Here is a 23,119-nt window from a genome sequence, read left to right as displayed (position 1 = left end):
GAAGAGCCAATGTCTACACTATCTTTTGGGATGGTCGGAAGATAACATTTCGACCTTTAAAGGAAGTCGAAAATTCTACTTATTCTAAGGGAAAGCCGGTCCTCCTATCCACTGGATCAGAATTTATAGAAGAAGTTAAGGAGGCCCGAGACATCATAGCATTGGTGACCAAGGGAACCCCGGGCTCCGTCTCACAAGAAGTTCCTGAGATAATGCGACTGATGTTAGAAGAATTCCAAGACATCATGCCTGAAGAGATGCCCGAAGGACTGCTGCCCATGAGAGATATCCAGCACTATATTGACTTAGTGCCGGGAGCAAGTCTCCCGAACTTGCCACATTATCGAATGAGCCCAAAGGAGAATGCTATTTTGCAAGAGCAGGTAGAGGGGTTAATTCGGAAGGGACACTTGCGAGAGAGTATGAGTCCATGCGCAGTACCGGCCCTACTTGTACCGAAGACAGATGGGAGTTGGCGAATGTGCGTGGATAGCCGGGCAGTAAACAAGATCACGGTCAAGTATCGGTTTCCAATTCCCCGAATAGGTGACATGTTTGATATGCTATCTGGGGCTAAGATTTTTTCAAAGATTGACTTGAGGAGTGGATATCACCAAATCCGTATACGACCGGGAGATGAATGGAAAACTGCGTTCAAGACTAAAGAGGGGCTTTATGAGTGGATGGTGATGCCTTTCGGCCTTTCGAATGCACCAAGCACTTTCATGCGACTCATGAATCAGGTACTGAAACCTTTTATCGGAAAATTTGTCGTTGTCTATTTCGATGATATTCTTATCTATAGTCGCAACCCGGTGGATCACATGGATCACGTGAGGAAAGTGTTGGAGGTTCTCCGTGAAAATAAGTTGTTTATCAACTTAAAGAAGTGTAGTTTCATGATGGATCAGTTACTCTTCCTCGGATTTGTAGTCGGTACCGATGGAATCCGAGTGGATGAAGAGAAGGTGAGAGCAATCCGAGAATGGCCCACACCCAAGTCAGTGGGAGAAGTAAGAAGTTTCCATGGGTTAGCAACTTTCTATAGAAGGTTCGTTCGGAATTTCAGCAGTATTGTAGCACCGATCACCGAGTGTATGAAGAAAGGAAAATTCAATTGGGGTGAAGAAGCCGAGCGAAGTTTCTCAATCATCAAAGAAAAGCTATGCACAGCACCTGTACTTGCCTTACCTGACTTTGACAAGCTGTTTGAAGTTGAATGTGATGCATCAATCGTCGGGATAGGAGCTGTGTTATCTCAAGAAGGGAAGCCCGTAGAATTTTTTAGTGAGAAGCTCGGAGAAGCAAGACAGAAGTGGTCAACATATGAGTTGGAGCTTTATGCTGTCTTGAGAGCCCTCAAGGTGTGGGAGCACTACTTGATCCAACGAGAGTTTGTCCTCTATACCGACCATCAAGCATTAAAGTTCATCAATAGTCAAAAGAATTTGAATCGGATGCATGCTCGGTGGGTTTCTTACATCCAACGGTTCACTTTTTCTCTCAAGCATAAGTCGGGAAAACTAAATCGTGTAGCTGACGCTTTAAGCCGCCGAGCTACCCTGCTGATCACCATGAAAGCTGAAGTGACTGGATTCGAGTGCCTAAAGGAGTTATATGAGGAAGATGAAGATTTTGGTAAAACCTGGAAGCATTGCAAGGCGGGGCAACCAATTTCTGAGATACATATTCAGGAGGGGTATTTATTTCGTGGGAATCGGCTGTGCATTCCGAGGAGTTCCTTACGGGAACAAATAATCCGAGAATTACATGCTGGAGGTTTGGGTGGTCATCTGGGAAGAGACAAGACTATTGCTCTGGTAGAGGAACGGTATTACTGGCCGCAACTGAAGAAAGAAGTAGGTAATTTTGTCCGACGATGCCAGACTTGTCAGGTCGCCAAGGGGCAAACCCAAAATACGGGATTATACATGCCTCTACCAATACCAGAAGCATCGTGGGAAGATGTATCCATGGATTTTGTATTGGGTCTCCCGAGAACCCAACGAGGAGCAGATTCTATAATGGTAATTGTGGATAGATTTTCCAAAATGGCTCACTTTGTTGCTTGCAAGAAAACATCTGATGCAGTTCAAGTGGCCAATCTATTCTTCCGAGAGGTGGTTCGATTGCATGGAGTCCCAAAGTCTATCACTTCTGACCGAGACACCAAGTTCTTGTCTCACTTTTGGCGAACATTATGGAGGCGGTTCGACACAGCATTGAACTTTAGTAGCACGAGCCATCCGCAGACGGACGGGCAGACAGAAGTTGTTAATCGAACTCTAGGTAATTTACTTCGATGTATTGCAGGTGACAAACCGAAGCAGTGGGACCTGGCTTTAGCTCAGGCTGAGTTTGCCTACAATAACATGGTGAATCGATCTACTGGGAAGGCACCATTTGAAGTCGTCTATGGAAGAACTCTGAGACTTGCAGTAGATCTTGCAACTTTACCTAAGCTACCCGGTGCAAGTGTGGCAGCGGAGCATTTAGCAGAACGGGTGAAAGCTACCCAAGAGGGAGTTCGTCAGCATCTGGAAGAATCCTATGCTAAGTACAAGACGGCAGCAGACAAGGGTCGGCGATCGAAGATTTTTCAAGAAGGAGATCTTGTGATGGTGTATCTACGCAAGGGGCGACTGCCAACTGGTACTTCTGGAAAGCTGAGGAATAAGAAGTATGGTCCATGCAAGGTACTAAAAAAGATTAACGACAATGCATATGTCATCGATCTTCCAGAAGAAATGGCGATATCCTCAACATTCAACGTGGCAGACATTTTTGAATATTTTCCACCAGAGGAGTCAGAACTTAACTCGAGGACGAGTTCTTTTCAAGAAGGGGAGACTGATGTAGGACATGTGTGTCCCCACCCCCAAGAATAAATAGTTTACTTTTAATCCTTTCCCTACTAGGAGTATATTTACTTTTTCTAATTAGAATTATGTTTACTTTCCCTACTAGGATTATGTTTACTTTCCTACTAAGATTAGATTTACTTTCTCTACTAGAAGTAGGTTTACTTTTTCTCCAAGGATTTCTCTTCTATAAATAGGCTTGCCTATTATGTAAAACTCAATCAATTGAATTATAATCAAATCAGAGAATTCTCTCTTAAATACTCTGCGGAGTTTTATTTTTAGCCTGCGGGCTTGTTTTATCTTTTGGGTAGAAGACGAAGACGCTTCTCCTTGCAGAATCAAAGACGCTGCTCTTTGATTAGTTACCTTAGTCTTCCGCTACGTCAGTCTTCCTTACTGATTTTTTGATTCTTACTAAGAGCATTTTACTGACGCTATGTTTAAGAGGAAGAGGAGAGGATGGGGGGTGGGGAGAAAGAGGAGGAAAGAGGGACTATCTATATCTCTTATTTCGTTTGGATGTTTTAATCCATAATAGGAGGGGAAAGGTAAGTAGACACCTTCCCCCTGCTTGGTTGTCCGGAGAAAAGGAGAGGAAAGGATAAGCTATTATATAAACTGACAGTAGAGTGAAAAAAGTAAAAAAGGATTATTTAGATATCATCAAAATTTTAACCAATTATTAAGGATAAAAAGGGATGTACAAAAAAACTCATTAAACAATATACTCCGTTTAAATTCTCCTAGTTTGCAAGAGCTGAAAACGAGGCTTTAAGAGGGTACAGTATCCCTCAAAACCCCCTCAAATTCTCTCTCAATCCAAAAAATAAAATAAAATTAAAAAAAAAAAATCTAAATAGGGGGGAGTGTAAACCCACCCATTCCCCTGTGCCCTTTCCTCTCCTCTCTCCATCCAAACATAGCCTAAATTAAGGGAAAAACTATTGCAACTAGAACATTAAATTAAAAACCACATGTTCTCCAGCTGTACTTGCAAAGAGATCATCAATGACTTCAAACATCACATTTGTATTTTGTTTCTGAAAATAATTTCTTCTAAGAAAATCATTAACCACCAAATAGGAAATTGAGTTCTTACCTGGCCGGCAAACCAGTAACTGCACATACAGCCTTTTCTGGATCTGGAAAGAAATTTAAACAGAATAAATAAATCAATAGCATAGCCATAGGGTTCAATCAAGAAATCCCTAATTGCCACTACAAAATGTGACATGCATCTAAATGTGCCTCTAGATGCAAAAATCTTTGGCAACTTCTTTTCTTTTTTCATTTCACCTAATTAAACTTAAGCCTGAGGATTAATACTTTCTTGGGAAAAAGAAAAGAAATTGGAAAGAGAGAAAAAAAAAAAAGAATTAAGGTTTCATAGAACAGGGTAAGACCTATTAATGGCTTTTCTGATCCTCAAGGTTTTGCTGATCAGATCAGAACTTTAAAAGAGCCACTTTCAATTGAATCTTTGCCACCTTCATCATAATAAGCAACTCACTTGTACCGCATAAAGCTATACAGTTTTGTTTCTATGAAACAAGGGCAGTGTGCAAACTCATTATCTAAAGTAGTAGGTATAAGTGAATTATAGTCAGATGCTTTGGGAGTTTCACGCAGCATTTATTGGATCAATACATGGTGAAGGCAGAAATGGGCAACAGTATCACAACTCACTATAGGAACTTCAAGTAGCATCATTTACCAAAACCAAAATTGATCGACCATTAGTTTTGGTGGCATCCCCCATTTTATACAATAGCTTCATCTAAAATGATATACTTTTACAACAACTCTAAATTTTCGTTCAAAAAAAAAAAAAAACTCTAAATTTTCGTTTACATCCAAATAAATCCATAAATGACTCTTTAAATGAGGCAATTAGCAATGTGGACTCTGGTGAATCATTTTTATGAGCAGGGTCTCCAAAGATTATCAGCATGCACGAGAGCAGGACAACAAATTCAATACTGAGATCACAAATGGGGTTCTAACCGCTTGTTTTAAAATCCCTGGCTTAGCAAGACGACTGGCACACAGGTAAATTATTATTCTTTCTTTTGATAAGCAATTAAAATTTCATTAAAATCTCAATAATTAATACACAGGATGATTCTAATGCATCCTCTCAACAATTTAGACTGAGGTAAACTATTGCTAGTGGCAGGGACTAAAGATAACAAAGATACAGATGGCAGGATACCAAACCCACTATCGTGATTATGGCAGGGGGTTTAAAGGCTTCATTCCAATGGACTCTATGACAGAACAGTTGAGATAGAAACAAAATCCAAAAGAAAACAATTCCAACAATTATTAACAATTTTGGAAGGCATGGTTCATATTTAATCACATTCTGCATGAAGATACCTCAGCAGTTTCACCAACACAATAATGTTCACAGGCACATAAAGTTAACTTACATGGAACAGACGTTGTAGAAATCTCTGACTGAAATGAACATCCTTTACTGAATTCTAAATATGAAAAACCTGTAACAAATTTACAGATCAACGTTAAATTAATCCAAAGTGAATTAATCTTTCCAGAAAAATAAACCTTTGTGTATTCACTTGTTCAGTAAAAAACAATTTGAAAATTAAATAATGGTGGTAAACTTGCCATCTTTTGAATAATATTGTATCTGTGGACCACTGAACACAGCTTTATGCACAATTGCTCTTTTCTTAACTTCTTCCTCCCTTGCTAAAACACGCTCCAAGTTCCTCAAGTTCATGATTTCTGCAAAATTATAATCAATCCATTCTAGTTGAGATCATACAGAAAGTAACAGCATCACAGCTTCAAACATCTATATTCAAAGTTTCCCACAATTCAGAGATCATTTCCTAATACCGAGTGACAAGAGTCAAAACCTGTCTGAGCTGCTTCCAAAAGCATTTCTTCTTGGGTCATCTTCTTCTCCTCACCTTCCTTTTTCCTTTTTATCGGCTGCAATTCATTCCAAATTGTTTGGTTGTTTTAGAGTTGAAAGTACCACTGATATGCAGATTTTACAAGTAGCGAAATTTTAACAAATCAAATGAACCAAGGAATGGTGAAAATGACACCAGGATTACAATCGCAACCGAGTTAATATGGATTCATCAGCTTAACAATGTATCATCACCATTAAGTGCATGGCTTAGTAATGACAACCATCATCCCATTTAAACAACAAGCAAGTCTTTAATTAGAAATGGAAGTATGCCCACAAGAAATGTTGAAGAAGGACCCCAAACTGACCTTCATTGTTGCTTGCAAAGCTGCACGTATTGCATCTCTCTCAGCTTGCCTAACAATGACCGAAGTTCTAGTAGATTTCCTAACCGTTCTCTCTCCTTCGTGGACATTGTGGTGTTCAGGTGTAATAGAATTTTGAGTTTGTTTTTCATCCTTAGGATCAGCCTCTAACTTCGAAAGGTCTTTCTTTTTCTTTTTCTTCTTTGCCACGGGCTTCCCTGGGTATATCAATCTCTTCCTTGTACGCGTCCTATAAGAAAACCCAACATTTAGCATTTAGAAACACAACCAAATCTATAGTTTCAACTATCACTCCCTTTAGCCAAAAGAAGCTAAACCTGTCCTCGGCATCGTTTTCTGCTTCTTCCTCTGGCTCGGGCTCCTAAACAAGATAATAAAAGAAGTATCAGGAGGACTAGACATGACAAATAGGAAACTGAATAGCATTAAAGATATTATTGATATGTGAATATCTCAACAAGTAGTAGGGAGCTCACATCTTCATCAAAGTCGCTATCAAACTCGTCAGCAACCTCTTGCTCTGCTTCATAATTAACATCATTCTCTTCCTGCAAAACACATGGTATATACTTGTAACTATGTACGCAACTTGAGATGCTAGCTGATCTTGATGAATTGGAAACATCTTTTTTTCCATTTCTAAATAGATAAATACATATTCTCTTCAATATGTCAAAATTTGTAGAACAGAAGCTTCTTAATTTGCAAATTAACGCAAAATACTCCTAGAATAAAGAAGCATATTGCTAAATACAGAGAAGAAATAACAATTTTCCACATTAAACCAGATACCCACAAAACCAAAAAAGAAAAGAGATATACCCAAAAGAACTGAGGCCAAGAAATAGGAGCATTTACCTCTTTAAGAGCCTCCTGGTTCCAGAACAACTCATCCTCCTCAACTTCCTCGTCGAGCAACTTGGTCATCCTCTTTCCTCTCGTTGGTCGAGAGGTGCGATCGAGAAAAGCAGGTGCCGCTGCTTCTTTGGAGGTTTCCATGACTATACTTTTGCTCCTCTAACTCAAGGTATGAATGAATTGGAAATAGTAATAAAACCAGAACGAAGGAACTTGGTATTCAAAAGTTTCTAATGAGAAGTTCTCGTCCTGGGGAGCGACTGTCGGGGCTTCGCAGAAACGGCGGGCCGGAGGGTCTGTCACTCCGTGCGGCGATGTCTGGTGTGGGCCGGAAGCAAGGGCGAATCACGTGCGCAGTGTCGCGTTTTTAGTTTGGGTCTAGCAAGAATGCTTTGCAAATGGGCTTCCGGATTCCGAAAGCCCTTCTAGAGAAATCGAACACGCTAAATTTCAAGGGCCGATGCATCTTGGGCACGAGAGGTGGAGGAGCGGTTAGGGGTGTTCAATTGGTTATAACCGTAAGTTATTATCTATAACCCGGTAATTGCAACTTACTGAGAGCCTCGTGGAATTAGAGACCCTAAAAACTGCTTCCACCCTAATTGGTTAGCGGTTTTTAATAACCGACTATCAAATTAATTAGCGGTTATCAGTTTACAATTATAATTGATTGCTAGCCCGCTTGAACACCCCTATGAGCGGTGGCCGCAAGGAAAATGCTCCCTTTGCAAAATCCATATGGTCCAAGTAAACCTTTAATTAAGATTTCAGAAAATATGTTAGGTGTTCTTATAGTGTTCTTCTGGTGTCCTCCTAAGTGTGATATGACTTTTAAAATCACTAATAGATTAAAAGTCAATAACGATAATCTTAAATTTAATAGTGATTTTAAAAGTTAAATCACAGTTGAGAGGATACCAGGAGAACAGTAGAATAATACCTAGCATTTCCCTAAAAATAATGCTACACACCCTCTCAATTCTCTACACCCATTTTTACACTCCTTTAGATGGCTTTTAAAACCATCATTATATTCAAATTCAGTAAAAATTCTTTACAAATCTAATAATAATTTTAAAAGTCACTTTGTGAAAATTCTAAATCCTATATTCAAGGAAAATTTAAGAAAGCTGTTACTCTCTCGGTGTTCAAGAGAACCAAAAAATGCTAACATTTTTGCTTCCTTTATCATTATTTTATTAAAAAAATGTTTTCTCTTTTCTCTTTTTTTTTTTTTCATATAATTTATTTGAAGAATGTTTAAATGGTTTTTTTAATATCTATTTTCTCTTTATTTTTTAAATAAATATTAAGAAAAAAATAAATTTATTATAGAATTTATTTGAATAGAAAAGCAAAAATTAGTTTAATTATTTAATTTTTTTTTTTAAAAAAAATTAAGAGAAATTGCTGCTAATGCTATCCTAGTTATTTTGTATATAATAAAAAATTTATTTATTCATATTTTTTAAAAGATATGATATCGATTAGTAAATATCATCCCAAATGTTTCTCAAAATAAAAAAAATATCATCCCAAATGGTTCTACGGTTTATATATAATATCCAATATCTTCCATACTTTGCGTGTCCGAATAATAGTAGGAATTATCTCCATTCGGAGTAGCCTACGATCATGGTCACAACTCTGCCATGGCAACCTCCACTCCTCTTAAGGCCCCGCCATCATCGCCGCCAGGCCATGCCCGTCAGGGCCTTCAGGCTCAGCGACATCGACGGCTTCGCGAAGCGAATGGCCTCGGGCGAGGCCTTGAGGGACGCGTGGCGTAGCGCTAACGACGGCTTCGATCAGCTCGTCTTCGAGGCCAAGAAGGCTTCCGAGCGCCTCGACCGCCGCTTCTCCGTGTCCCGACGCCTCAGCTCCGTCGCCCGCTCCGCCGCCGACCGCGCCCGCGACTTCGACAGGGAGTTCGAGATCAGCCCTCGGTGGCGCACTTTCTCTATGGACTTCAGCAGGAACTTGCCGAGGGTTTGTTCTCTCTCTCTCTCTCTCTTAGATTGGAAATGAACTAAGATTTTGGAGTTTTATGCTTGTTTTGTGCTTGGTAATGCTGAGATGGTTGTGCAGGTCTTTCTCTTTGCTGTGTTTTTATCAAAATGCCCTTCTTTTTTCTTCTGAATTGTGCGTTCTGTTTATTTGGCAAGTAGTTCAAATCAATAGTTTCAAATTTTCCCAGCTAAGAAATAGAAATAATTTTGAAAATTTTATCAAACACACACTCATAGACGTACATAATGATAAAAAAAAAAAACTGTATGCTAGTTCGATGACGGAATATACCACGATGCAAAATGTGTGTTCATTGGCACTAATGTTTTGGATCATATTCAGAAACTGTATTACCACGGCGAACACTACTTTGAGAAGTTGAAGTACGGTTCTAATCTCTCGTCCACTTTAGGATTTGTCTTAAAGATATCTTCGAATAAAAAGAAGAGAAGTATCCGGATAACTGCCTTCCAAATCTTCAATTCAGAGGTCTGCTTATCCTCATCATTTTGTTGTGATGAGCTTGGTACTATAAATTGCCATTAAGGGTTGGCAAGTAAGTTGAAAGCTTTGAAACTATATTTGAAGAAATGTAATGAAGAGGTTTTTGGCAATGCAGGGAAGAAAAAGGACTTTTTGGAGGATATTCAGTAGCTAGATTTTCTTGTAGAGGGCCACGGACGATGAAAGGAGGAGGTAGGAAGTTATGTCTAAGGAATTGGAGAAAGTTATTCTTCTTGAGGAAGTGAGTTGAAGGCAGAAATCTAAGGCCCTGTGGTTAAGGGAGGGGGATAAAAATACAAAAGTTTTTCATAGGGTGGCAAATTCCCCTAGAAGAAATAACTTAGTGGGTTCTTTTGTTATTAGCGGATACATGTCTTTTGAGTACATTGAAATAAAGGAGCAAATAGTGCAATTATACAATTAATTGTATTCCGAATAGTTTACTTGGTGACCAAAGGTGGATGGCCTTTCGTTCCTTTCCATTGATGCGAAAGAGAGTAATTGGTTGGAAAGAGATTTTGAGGAGCAAGAAGTGTGGGAGGTGGTGAGGGATTTGAATGATGACAAGGCTCTGGGCCAGATGGTTTCACTATGGCCTTTTTTTCGGGAAATATTGGGAGGTAATGAAACAAGACATCATGGCAATTTTTAAGGAGTTTCATTGTTGACGGAAGTTTGTGAAGATTTTTAATGCAACTTTTCTTTCTCTTATCCCAAAGAAGGCAGGTGTTGTGGACATTAAGGATTTCCGTCTGATTAGCTTAGTGGGTGGGGTTTATAAATTTATTTCCATGGTTTTAGCCAACATGTCAAAATTAGTGTTGAGAAAGAATATATCTAATTCATAGAATGCATTCATTGGAGGTAGACAAATTTTGGATTTAGTGTTGATTGCTAATGAATGTTTGGAGAGTCAAAGCTCCCTCGCGAGTGGCCTTTTTGTGTGGACAATAGCTTTAGAGAAAATATTGACATTGAATAATTTGAGAAAGATGAATGTTGTGGTGGTGGAGTTTTGTTACATGTGGAAGAAGAGTGTGGAGTCCATTGATCGCTTGTTGATTCATTGTGAAGTAGCAAGAGAGTTATGGATCTCTATTCTTAATTTGTTTGGTTGATTGGGTTATGCCTAGATAGGTGAGTGATTTGTTCGTGACTTATGGAGGTCAGGTAGGGTGTGGTAATATTATGGAAGTATGGAGGGTGACTCCATTGTGTTTAATGTGGTGCCTTTGGAGAGATAAGAATACTTAGAGCTTTGAAGATGTAGAGACTTCAATGAGCTATGGAGGATCATTTTCAACACTTTACCTGGATATCGACACATCATAGCTTGCTTGTTTCTAGTTTTGCAGATTTTTGGACTTTTGTTCACTGTTTTCTTCTAATTAGGGGGTTCTCTTGTATACTTCTTATGTACTAGGGTTGCACCCCATTACGCTTATTTAATGATATTGAATTACTTGTCAAGGGAAAAAAAAAAAAAAAAAAAAAAGAAAAGAGAGAAGATTATGGATGAGTAGGGTAGTTTTTGAGGGTTTTTAAAGAGTTTCTGTTTGAAGCTAGAAGTTGCAAGAGTTTTGGGAGTTGTCATGCAGAATTTCCGGCAGTATTTTTTTATTGATTGATTTTATTCACACAAAAATATAGAATTGTATATATAAGTGTATACTCATATATGTATTACATAAATTCAAATCGTGCCATAATTCTGGTTACTTAGAAAAATAGTTCGAGAACATTAACAAGTTTGATTTTGTAAGTTTTGACACTAATCAATAGTGAGCTATGCTAATTTTTTGTAGGGTAGGAATTCAAAATGGTAAGGTTTTTATTGGTATAATTAAAAAATTCAAGATTTGGGTTGATTCAACAGACAATCATACCTAGGTGTTGAGTGGGAATTTACAAATGGTGTTACAGGAGTTTAATAATTGGTTTGTGTCTGTTATGGAATTGATACTGTCTTTTGGTCTTTAATTAGTGTTCTATTATTGGGCTCTTACGTTTTCTGACATCAATATGATCACTCATAATTGTGTTCCTTGTCATCCATGCAGTACAGGAAGCAGCTCAATGATTTTCTGAACACTCCATTAGGAAGAAGTTTCGCGGTATGTATCTCTCAAAATTATGCTGCATGTTACACCAAGTGTAGATGGTGTTTTCTATGATGACTAATGCTTGAGTACAATTAACATGATACTGCAGATCCCCTTGATTGGTGTAGGGCAACCTGTCTTTTTTCAATTTGTGCCTCTTACAATATAATAGGTGATGGGTTATAGTTTTAGAGACAACTGTTTGCTGGAAATATTCCTGTCAGCGGCCAATTAGGTCTTTTTAAGGTAGGTTTGGATCGGTTAGCTGCTATCAAAAGGTTCAGGGAAATCTAGGGTTGAAGGGTTTCATAAGGTGAGAGAGAAAGGGTCTGGTGGTGGGTTATAGTTTCAAAATAGAAGAAAACACAGAAGAAATTGGTAGCTGCTCTAAGCTGTGTGAACATTGGCATGAATGGTGCAAGAGCTGATTATAGGTTTGAAAGAATGTTGAGGTGCAAGAAATCAAGATAATAAACAAAGAAAGAAGAAATAATAAGAAAGAGGAGCTTACACGGTCGCACATTAAAAACTTTCTCTGTAAATCTCTATGCAATAAGCACCAACTCCATTGGAGAAATTTACAATCTCTTTATTAGAAGAAAACCCTAATGTAAGCTAATCTGTGTGAACATTGGCATGAATGGTGTAAGAGCTGATTATAGGTTTGAAAGAATGTTGAAGGTGCAAGAAATCAAGATAATAAACATAGAAAGAAGAAATAATAAGAAAGAGGAGCTTACACAGTCGCACATTAAAAACTTTCTCTGTAAATCTCTATGCAATAAGCACCAACTCCATTGGAGAAATTTACAATCTCTTTATTAGAAGAAAACCCTAATGTAAGCTAATCCTAACCAGCTAACCATCAGATTGAGTAAATCTTAAGCATACGCATCAAACCCTACTTTTAATAAGGAAACAAAACTAACTAGTCTTGGGCATCAAAATTGGGTAAGTTCTTTTCTAAACGTGCTAGGGCTGCTGCATCAATTTTAGCATCAATTCTCCAGCTTTGAAAGAAGTGACTCCATCGAGTTTGGAGCAGAACTAAGAATGCCATCTCCATAACCAGTCTGCTTTTGAGAAATGATCCCACAGTTCTTTTGAGCTTTATTGGTTGCAAGTCTTTGGTTGGAACATTCTTCTTCTAAATATCACCTTGCTTGATTAAGTATTGTCAAAGCCACAATGTTGTGCCCTCTTATAAAAATAGCTGTGGTTGCCTTAAGACAAAAATGACGCCCCTTCATTGGAAGTATGCAAAATTAGGCATTCTGAATCAACACTCCAATAGAGTAAGTGACCAAGCATATTTCATGAAATGTCAGAGAGGTGTTCAAAGAGCCCCCACCCCTAAATCCCTGGCATGGTCCCCGGCCAAAACCAGATCTCATGCCAAAATATTGTAGGAACCACTCCATGGGAATTGGGGAGAGATTGGCAAGAGGTAGTAATTTCCAATTCAATATAGTTGGGAGTTATGTGATAGAGTAATTATGTTCCATCACCTTTGCCAATCTTCTCTCCCCAATTCTATGCGGAGTGGTTCCCACAATATTTTGGGTGGTGATGTATATAATTACTCTATCACATAACTCCCAACTATATTGAATTGGAAATTACTACTCCTTTGCCAATCTTCTTTCTCACCTTGGTCAATACTGAAAAAGGGGTGTTGAAGCATATGTCATTGTTCATCATCACTAATCTTACAAGACAATTTTTCTCACACGTGTTTTGCCTTGTGATAGAGTTAAGTGTCTCTACACTTAGTTCAGCCACACTCACACCAACACAGATATAAATTTCAGGAAAAACTCTTAACCTTTCATACAAAAATGATTATACAAAGGACGATCAAGGTCCCTTAGGAAACACTCAGTTGTGATCCTTAATAAATTCAGCCAGCCAAGGCTTTTACAAAGATTACAAACAACCCTAACACTACCCAGATATACAGAATGCATGATACCCTTTCTTATTTTGTAAACTTGAACAACTAATACCCATTTCTCACAAACGAACTCGAATGACTTAGCTTCCACATAAAATCTACTCAAATACCCCATTGCAAAACCAGAAAAGGAAAGCTAGGCTTTTATCGTTGCTGGAAAAACCAACAAACAACTAAGAAATGTCGGGATGCATCTTCACTTTCCGATGAGGGTAGAGAGAGAGAGAGTTTATTAGAGAAGACCTTAAGAACACATAATAGAGTGTCGTTTGGCTGGTTGTAAGCGGTTGCGTTTGTGTAAAAGTGGTAGGTTTAGAAATTTAAATATGGTAGCTCATTGGGTAGGTGGAGTTTCAGTGAGGTTAATGGGTCGTTGGGGTTGGTCTATGGAAAAGTATCAAAAAGGGTTGGTCGTTGGGGTTCTCTAGATATACTAGATTTGAGGTGGGTGATGAATATAGTATTAGATTTTGGCATGATGTGTGGTGTGGGGAGCATACCCTTAAGATAGCTTTTCCATAGTTATTTAGTATTGCTCGCTTCAAAGATGCTTCCGTGGCAGATCGCTCACAACTTTCCAGTGACTCGTCAATGGAACATTAATTTTATCAGAGCGGTGTACGATTAAGAGGTGGATTTTTTCATCATGTTTTTCAATCTGTTCTATTCCATCAGATTGAGACGGGGTGATGAAAACAAGTTTTGTTTGGCCCCTTCCAAGAGAGGGTTGTTTGATGTCAAATTGTTCTATAATGTCTTTACTCCACTTGATAATAATCATTTTCCATGGAGGAGTATTTGGCGAAATAAGGTTCTCTTGAAAGTTGCGTTCTTTGCTTGGTTGGCCGCTTTTTACTATGGATAACTTGAGAAAACATTTTATAGTGGTAAATTGGTGTTACATTTTTTTTGATAAGTAATTGGTGTTACATGTGCAAGAATAGTGGGGAATCTGTAGATTACCTTCTACTCCATTGTGAGATTGCTAATGCCTTATGAAGTTCTACTTTTAGCATTTATGGGTTAAAATGGGTCATGCCTCGACGGGTGGTGGATCTCTTCACATGTCGGAGAGGGCAGGGTGGTACTTTTCAAAGTGTAGCAGTGTGGAAGATGAGTTTTGCTTAATGTGGTGTACCTAGAGAGAGAAATAATCGTACTTTTGAAAATTGTAAGAGAACGGTGGTGGAATTAAAGACCTTCTTCAAAATCCTTTACCATTGGACAGTTGCTTATGACTATCTTCAAAACCCACCCCAAGTAGTTTGGAACTAGGGAAATAGCTTGTTGATATGAGTTGAGGGTGGCACTGTATTTTTTAGTTTGTCTTATAAAACTCTTGATGTAACTAGTCATTAATTCATTTAATTACTTTATGAAGGTTAGCTAAGCACAGGCCTCCAATTTAGTCTAAAGCTGTGAGTCATATTGCAGATTAAACAAGTCTTGACAAATTTGAAGGCTGTATATTCTATCCCCGAGTGATGTAAAAAATTTCAAAATGAAGTAGTACTTTAATATGTATTCCTTTTCCTTATTTTCTCTTTGTATGTATTCTGGATGTTGGTTATGCAAACTTTGTTTTTTATTGGCTCACACAACTTTCTTCTTCTTCTTGTTATTGTTTTTTTTTTTTTTTTGTAGACAATTTTCTTCCTCTGGTTTGCATTGTCTGGATGGCTTTTTCGGTTCTTGATAATCGCAACATGGGTACTGCCATTTGCTGGTCCTCTTCTCATTGGTGCTATTGCCAATAACCTCGTTATAAAGGTATTACTGGTTCTTGTTGTTCTGCTTTTGCCCGTGAATGTGGATGCATGTGTGCATTTATAATTTTAATATTATTTTAGCGGCAATTCTTTTTTAGGGTGTGATTGGACTGGTTGCGTTATATGCCATTATCAACATTGTGTAATTAGCTATGAACTGTTTGTCAGTTTCTCCTTGTACCACATATACTTGAAAACATGTTAGGATAAAAGTCCACCTTGATCAGATAATCAAGTGATCATCTTTCAAGCTATTGATACCATTCCACAGAAATTGTGACCTTTTTTTATTGGTATAACTTTTGCTCCTGATATGGTCCAATCAAAAGGGAAGTCCTCACTATATTTTTCTTCTGGTGGCATATGTACCTTTTTTGTCCTGATCAATATTAATTGATATATGGGCTAATGTTGTAAGACTTTTGCTTAATTGTTTTTATTTCAAGAATTTAATGGTTATATTGAACTTTTGAGTTTCTTTCAAAGAATTAATTTGTTTTTGAAAAATGCTAACTGGTGGAAATAGTTTTCACAATGTTGTGCCTTGTTGTTTAGGTGAATATCTTCCTTATTTAGTTTTTGCTAGGAATTTATATATTTTCACTGCACTTAATGATGTAAGTTAACTTGGTTCTATGATTGCATTTGATCTATTTTGCAATGTATAGCTTATTCATGTATGCATCAGATGTTGTCAAAGATAACCCTGCTTCCTTGGCATCAGATGGGGTAGTTGTCAATATAAAAATTATATGTAATGATTCAAAACCCATCGAGTGCAAACTGCTTTTTGGGGCCATCGGACTGGGGGTTCGCCCTTTGAATTAACTGAGGTGCACTTGCGGAAAACTCCTTGCCAAGGGCCTATGCACCCCGGGATTATTCGGATCGAAGCTCTGGATACCCGGTACCAAATCAAAAAAAAAAAAAAAATTATATGTAATGATTTGAGACGTTAGTGGGCAAGCTAGATATATGAACTGTATTAGAAATTTAAGAGGTATATAGTATATCTTGGTGTCTTTTGGGAAACTTCACTTATCCTCTCTAATCACTAATGTGTCACGGCTTTGCAATGTTAACCTCAAACCCCTTTTAATTTCACTCACCCGTTGGAATTTTCTATTAACAAACTAGCTGACGTGTCATTTTGCACAAAACTTGGACAGGGGGCTTGCCCAGCTTGTAAGAGGCAATTTGTTGGTTACAAGAACCAAATAATCCGTTGCACAAGCTGTGGAAACACTGTATGGCAGCCGAAGGGGGACTTCTTCTCCAGAGGTGGCAGAGGAAACACTACTTCAAAGTCGGAGCCTGAGATTATTGACGTTGATTTTGAGGAGAAATGAAGGGATTCCCAAGTGATGGTGCCATGTCAGTTCGCTCTTCGGGGACGTCGTATACAGAGAGAGCAAAAAGAATGCAATACTTTCCAGTGTTCTTTCCTTCTGATATTTAGTCTGGTTATACTTTTCGTGTTAGTGTTAACTCTGCCTCCTGTAATTTCAGAGTGCTTATAGAGATTGTTGAATATTGTCAAATCTGTATATCGTTCTTTTCACTAGGAATACCACAGCCTCTCGTTGCTTACAGAAGATCTTCATATTGATGGTTGGCAGTCTTATGATCCCAAGGGAATCTGGTCAGGTTAGCCATTAGCTTTACCAAAATAAATCTTTTCAAAGTTAAGTTCTAGATTTTTTATTTATTTTATTTATTTTTTATGGCTGTATCAATAAGTATTGTTCTAATTGGACCTTTAGCTTTAGGAACTATCCAGTGTAGTGTTAAATTTTATTTTATTTTATTTTATTTTTATTTTCGGGTAGATTTATACCAAGGAAAAAATAACATTTTAGAAAACTTTCAGAGCTTGTTTAAATTGTGAACTCTTACAATGAAACTTTTTAAAGTTGATTTTTTAAAGATTAGTGGCAAAGCATCTTGAAATTCATTTAGGGTAAAAGTAAATTTGGGCTTATTTGGCTGTTGTCAACGGAGAGAAACAAAGTCGACGAGGAGAAACCGCGTTAGCTCACACGAACCCTAGAAGAGCCTCCTTCGTTGCTTTCTCTGAGGTTCGTTTGCTTTCTTATCCTTCATGTTTGCTTTTCGAGAAAACGTAGGAAAAATGAGATGGGTTGTATTTTTCATTTCATTTTTAGGTGTTTACCGTTATTTAGGACTTAAATGTTTGTTTTATATATGCTTTTGAGCTTTTGAAAGTCCTTTTCTTTTTGAACTTGAACAAGGGCGGAGGGAGCTGGGAGGGGGTCGAGAGGATGCCCCCCGGCCCTCAAAAATTTTCCTCAACCCCTTTAGTAAAAACTTCACTCAAAGGCTTCAGCTAGCCAGCGGTGGCAGACGATGCATTCAGTCTTCAGAGTTCAGACTTAGTCTTAGATATTTAGAATTTTAGAAAGTTGGGTTAAGTTATGAAGAAGACGACTTAAACGCACCGTTTCATTGAGTTCGCTTTAAAACACATCGTTTTAGAACGCTGACTTTCATTAGAGCCCAAATTAATTACCTATAAAAAAAAAAAAAAATCATTTGGAAGAACAAATCATTCAATTGCTTAATTTCAGAGTGCTTATAGAGATTGTTGAATATTGTCAAATCTATATATCGTTCTTTTCACTAGGAATACCACAGCCTCTCGTTGCTTACAGAAGATCTTCATATTGATGGTTGACAGTCTAATGATCCCAAGGGGACCTGGTCAAGTTAGCCATTAGCTTTACCAAAATAAATCTTTTCAAAGTTAAGTTCTAGAATTTTTTTTTTTTTTTTTTTTTTTTTTTTTTTTTTTTTTTTTTTTTTTTTTTTTTTTTTTTGTGCTGTATCAATAAGTTTTGTTCTAATTGGACCTTTACCTTTAGGAACTATCTAGTGTAGTGTTATTTATTTATTTATTTTTTTGGGTAGACTTATCCCAAGGAAAAAAGAACATTTTAGAAAACTTTCAGAGCTTGTTTAAATTGTGAACTCTTACAGTGAAACTTTTTAAAGTTGATTTTTTAAAGATTAGTGGCAAAGCATCTTGAAATTCATTTAGGGTAAAAGTAAATTTGGGCTTATTTGGCTGTTGTCAACGGAGAGAAACAGAGTCGACGAGGAGAAAAAACGCTAGCTCACACGAACCCTAGAAGAGCCTCCTTCGTTGCTTTCTCTGAGGTTCATTTGCTTTATTATCCTTCCTGTTTGCTTTCCGAGAAAACGTAGGAAAAATGAGATGGATTGTATCTTTCATTTCATTTTTAGGTGTTTACCGTTATTTAGGACTTAAATGTTTGTTTTATATATGCTTTTGAGCTTTTGAAAGTCCTTTTCTTTTTGGACTTGAACAAGGGCGGAGGGAGTTGAAAGGGGGTCGAGAGGATGCCCCCCGGCCCTCAAAAATTTCCCTTAGCCCCTTTAGAAAAAACTTCACTCAAGGGCTTCGATTAGCCAGCGGTGGCAGACGATGCATTCAGTCTTCAGAGTTCAGACTTAGTTTTAGATATTTAGAATTTTAGAAAGTTAGGTTAAGTTATGAAGAAGACGACTTAAACGCACCGTTTCATTAAGTTCGCTTTAAAACGCATCATTTCAGAACGCTGACTTTCATTGGAGCCCAAATTAATTACCTATCCAAAAAAAAAAAAAAAAATTCATTTGGAAGAACAAACCATTCAATTGCTTAATTTTAAAAGGTGTCTAAGAATAATCCTAACTTAATTATGATATAAGTTTTTTTTTTTTTTTTGGTAATAAATTATAATAGAAGTGGGATATGCTTAAATCACTATGATAAATTTATTACTAGTAGTTTGGCGATTTGGTTAATGGAAATTTGGCATGTCTATAGATGGAAGAAATAGATGTTTTGTCTTGTTATATATTATTGTCTGAGTCACATTTGAATCAACAAAACACTAGTCACATCCACTTTCGTTGCTACTATATTTCCTCGACCATTACTGCCAGCACCACTACTACCGGTGATGGTAATTCTACGATGAACTTGCGCCACATGATGGTGATTGCCATTGCATCCCTGCCCTTCGCTTTAACTAGGATTTCACCAGACCAGAGCACATAATCGTATGCCATCTTCCCGGGTTCACAATGTCCTTTTTTTCTTTTTCTTTTTTGCGAAGTAAATGAGCAAATAATAAAAGGAAAATCTGTAAAAGAACACGGGCATGCCTTAGACTAAATACAAACTAAAACCTTATTTAGAATTATATAAACTAGCCCATAACCTGCGTGATGTGCGGAAGCTACTTGCAATGAATATTGAAGGAATGCCTTCTTAGGCTGTATGCTCATTGGTTTAGAGCTACTCGGCTTCTCACTAATAGCCCCATCCATTGGACCACCTGGAGTTTATGCAATTAAATAAATCTTCTCACCTCATATTCAATGCCTAATTATCTCTTCAGTGTTTTGAAAGTGTTTATGTTCATTTTCTATACAACAAACAAGTAAGTGATGAAGTGTACATACCGTATAATACCGGTGGCCCTCTGAGGTATATAAATGGTGACTTCTAATGCCTTGGGTTTGAGTCCTCCTCTCCTTTAATACGCTTCCACGTTACCTCTCTTTGCGAATTGCGATCTAATGTTTTTTTGTTGCTGACTTTACTTTCCACAAAGAATCATCCCAATAGTGCTGGCGTCAGGAGATGTAACAACCTTTACCAAAGGCTACCGAATGATCCAACCGTCAAATAAATCTTGGTAAACAACACTCCCAACGTGATTAATCTTGCGCAAAAAATAAAATAAAAAAAGATAGCTTTAACCTGATGAGCAAAAACCAAGCCTACTCCTGAAATGCTGACATGTCAACACGTCATTGGATGACATAAAAAATTATGACATATGTTTCACATAATAAAGTCGTTAAAGCTACAATTTACTCTTATTTGTAAGAGAATTGAGATAGATTTAGTTGCCATAAAATCTGATATTGAAAGGAAATATATTTTCTAACAGCCATCAAACTATGTTATCAAAATATACTATATTTTCTAAGTTATCTATTTATAGAGACTATTATAATATCAAAATGCACATGTCAATATTGTTAGAGAATATTAGGAGATTTGATTTCATTATAATTTATTATAATCTCCTATAATCAGATTTGATGATAAATCAAATCTGATTGATTGATTTTATTGAAATTATATTTGATAGTAATCAAAGTTACCAAACTTATCTACCACAATTCTCCTATAAATAAGAGTGCCATGTACGTATTGTAAAATAAATCAAGCAATAAGAGCATAATGTAGCCTTTGGGCTTTATCTGTAGATGTAGGTCGTTGACTGAACCACGTAAAATATTTTGTGTTTATTTTATTATTCCGCATTAATATTCATAATTTTATGAATTTCTTCAAATATAGCTCAGATGCAAATGCAAGCTCTCTTCTCTCTCATTTCTTTCTCTCTACATTAATATATTTAACAAATCTCCTTTAATATAAGAACATATATATTCTCTCTGACACTATACAAGCGCTGGTACACCTGAAACTGGCCGGAACCAAACAATATTCATTTTCCAGCAAACACATGAATAAGCACAAGGATCGAGTCGGCCTTATAGCACTCATATCCCTCTTCTTGTTCGTCGGTTTACTCTATGTCTTCGTCGCCTTCCCCACCTCCTTTAAGCCACTCCTGTCCGTACAATATAACCAATGTCAACCCTCTAAAACCGTAAGCTTTTTCTTTTTTTCTTTAATTGAATTATTGCGGTGTTATATATATTAATTTATGTGATATATATATATATTAAGGGCGATGATGCACTGGAGGTAGCTTTGTCGGAGGCTTCCATGGAGGACAGGACAGTAATAATCACCATTGTGAACAAGGCTTACGTGGAGGGAGACAAGCCGATGCTTGACATGTTTTTGGATAGTTTTTGGGTCGGGGAAGATACGCGGGAATTGGTAGATCACCTTCTATTAGTTGCGATGGATCCGACGTCGTTCGAACGCTGCAAATTTCTTCGGCTTCATTGCTACATGCTTGAAATGGAGGACGACATGGATTCCAAGGCTGAGAAGCTCTACATGTCCGATAATTTTATCAAGATGATGTGGAGGAGAACACTCTTTCTGGGAGACGTACTGAAGCGAGGCTACAGTTTCATTTTCACGGTACCTTCATTAATTTCCTTACTCATTTTTATATTTATAGCACAAGTAATGAAGCAGTTAAATAAACTGAAAATTGATGCTCATAAATTAACATAGAATAATGTTGATAAACACTTACAAATAACTGGTTGGCTAACGAAGATACAAGTTCTTTGAAATCATTTCCAAGCTTGATGCTTCAAAAGTTTACAAAGATAGTAGGTTGCAGGAATGGATAAGTAAGTTTCATGTAAGCCGAAGCTCTACGTACATTTCCTTCCCTTAAATAGACTCAAGGTTTCATTTATGAATTATTGTCTTCTTAACTGAGTGACTGAGCTATGAAGACTCTGTCTGACCTACTTCAGTGAAAGCAAGTTCGAGTTGCTTTATCCTGGGTAAATTGCACCGAAAGCCGTGAATGTAGCAATAATTTATCTGACTATTCATAAATAGTAACTTATCTGGAGTGACTATGAAAAGATTTTATACTTGTATATCATGTTTCTTAAATCTTAGAGTCTTTAGAGGTCATGAGTCACTTAGTCAAGAAGACAATAATATAGAAATAAAACCTTTTTGAATTATTATTAATTGATGAGTTTTTTATTTTTATTTTTTTATTTTATGACAGGACACTGATGTTATGTGGCTAAGGAATCCATTTCCAAGGCTGAGCCAAAATGGAACCATTGATCTTGAAATCAGCACAGATGTTTTCAACGGTGATGAAGGGTCAGAAGCCAACCCCATGAACACCGGGTTCTACATGATCAGATCCAACAACAAGACCATCTCATTATTTGATGCATGGTACGCCCGGAAAGATAACTCTACGGGATTAAATGATCAATTGATTTTAGGAAATATGATGCGTGGAGGTGTGTTAAGAGACATAGGCCTCACTGTAAGATTCCTGGACACCAAATACTTCACGGGCTTCTGTCAAGAGACCAAAGACTTCAAAGCTCTCACAACCGTCCATGCCAATTGCTGTCGTACTATTCGTGCCAAGCTGGCGGATCTGTCTGCTCTCATTCATGATTGGAAGATGTTCAAGAGGCCATCTACCAACGATAGTTTGACATCTGGATTGTCAACGTTGATGCATGTGGCATGCACGGACTCATGGATTGGGTACAAATGGTGACCGACGAGACGAATTAATTAAGAGAAATGTTAGTAATCAATATCTACTATACTGTGTGGGACTGCTATATATAACCGCTTCTCATCAGTTTTCACCCGTGCCATAAAATAAATGTATTGGCGGCGCTCTTCATGACATGCATGATGATCATGCGAAAATGTGAAGAACAATATTCTCATGCATGTAGGCAATATCAATAAATCTATTTTTTACACCTAGCTATTTTGTGATTCCTAAGAGGGAAATAATTGGTATCAATAATTTTTTTTTCATATTTTCTTACAAATTCAATAGATTAACCATTAGATTGTGGAATAGGTTAGGATCCTCATCAGTCGAGTTTGGATCGGAGAATATCCAGTTAATGGTCTGAATTTCTTATAGAAATCTTAAGAGCATCTCCAACAATATAGCTAAAAGAGAGATATTAGCTACATTTAGCTATTTTTGCCATTTTTTTTTTTTGCTCCAACATAATAGCTTCATGTTAGCT

The 23,119-nt window shown here is 37.4% G+C and overlaps 3 protein-coding genes across 3 annotated transcripts in view; 2 read left to right on the top strand and 1 right to left on the bottom strand.

Annotated features, from left to right (window-relative positions):
- Positions 1 to 7,467, bottom strand: part of LOC132189824 (SWR1 complex subunit 2) — an 11,452-nt gene extending 3,985 nt beyond the window's left edge. The window contains exons 1-8 of the mRNA XM_059604628.1: positions 6,996 to 7,467; positions 6,614 to 6,685; positions 6,455 to 6,498; positions 6,120 to 6,366; positions 5,750 to 5,825; positions 5,496 to 5,615; positions 5,297 to 5,365; positions 3,964 to 4,006 (exon numbers count right to left, since the gene is read on the bottom strand). Of these exons, the coding sequence (XP_059460611.1) occupies positions 3,964 to 4,006; positions 5,297 to 5,365; positions 5,496 to 5,615; positions 5,750 to 5,825; positions 6,120 to 6,366; positions 6,455 to 6,498; positions 6,614 to 6,685; positions 6,996 to 7,136 (812 nt within the window). The 5' untranslated portion in view covers positions 7,137 to 7,467. The remainder of the gene's footprint in view (positions 1 to 3,963; positions 4,007 to 5,296; positions 5,366 to 5,495; positions 5,616 to 5,749; positions 5,826 to 6,119; positions 6,367 to 6,454; positions 6,499 to 6,613; positions 6,686 to 6,995) is intronic.
- Positions 7,468 to 8,572: 1,105 nt separating this feature from the next.
- LOC132190717 (uncharacterized) lies at positions 8,573 to 16,967 on the top strand. The gene is made up of 4 exons (XM_059605767.1): positions 8,573 to 8,984; positions 11,570 to 11,623; positions 15,210 to 15,335; positions 16,504 to 16,967. Exons 1-4 carry the CDS (start codon positions 8,631 to 8,633, stop codon positions 16,681 to 16,683), a joined length of 714 nt encoding a protein of 237 aa, XP_059461750.1. The 5' UTR covers positions 8,573 to 8,630; the 3' UTR covers positions 16,684 to 16,967.
- Positions 16,968 to 20,904: 3,937 nt separating this feature from the next.
- On the top strand, positions 20,905 to 22,626 carry LOC132191015 (uncharacterized protein At1g28695-like). Its single transcript, XM_059606034.1, has 3 exons — positions 20,905 to 21,051; positions 21,132 to 21,497; positions 22,111 to 22,626. The coding sequence occupies exons 1-3, from the start codon at positions 20,905 to 20,907 to the stop codon at positions 22,624 to 22,626; spliced, it is 1,029 nt and encodes a 342-aa protein (XP_059462017.1).
- Positions 22,627 to 23,119: the final 493 nt, after the last annotated feature.

This window comes from Corylus avellana, chromosome ca8 (genome assembly GCF_901000735.1).
Source record: "Corylus avellana chromosome ca8, CavTom2PMs-1.0".
NCBI classification, from domain to species: Eukaryota; Viridiplantae; Streptophyta; class Magnoliopsida; order Fagales; family Betulaceae; genus Corylus; species Corylus avellana.
The sequence above is the reverse complement of the archived record's forward strand: the minus strand, read 5'-3'. Positions and strand labels throughout refer to the sequence as shown.

Coding starts and splice junctions, on each gene's coding strand:
- LOC132190717 (XM_059605767.1), top strand. CDS start 8,631: ATGGTCACAACTCTGCCATGGCAACCTCCACTCCTCTTAAGGCCCCGC. Junction 11,624..15,209: donor CATTAGGAAGAAGTTTCGCG/GTATGTATCTCT, acceptor TTTTTTTTGTAG/ACAATTTTCTTCCTCTGGTT. Junction 15,336..16,503: donor CCAATAACCTCGTTATAAAG/GTATTACTGGTT, acceptor AAACTTGGACAG/GGGGCTTGCCCAGCTTGTAA.
- LOC132191015 (XM_059606034.1), top strand. CDS start 20,905: ATGAATAAGCACAAGGATCGAGTCGGCCTTATAGCACTCATATCCCTC. Junction 21,052..21,131: donor AATGTCAACCCTCTAAAACC/GTAAGCTTTTTC, acceptor ATATATATTAAG/GGCGATGATGCACTGGAGGT. Junction 21,498..22,110: donor GCTACAGTTTCATTTTCACG/GTACCTTCATTA, acceptor ATTTTATGACAG/GACACTGATGTTATGTGGCT.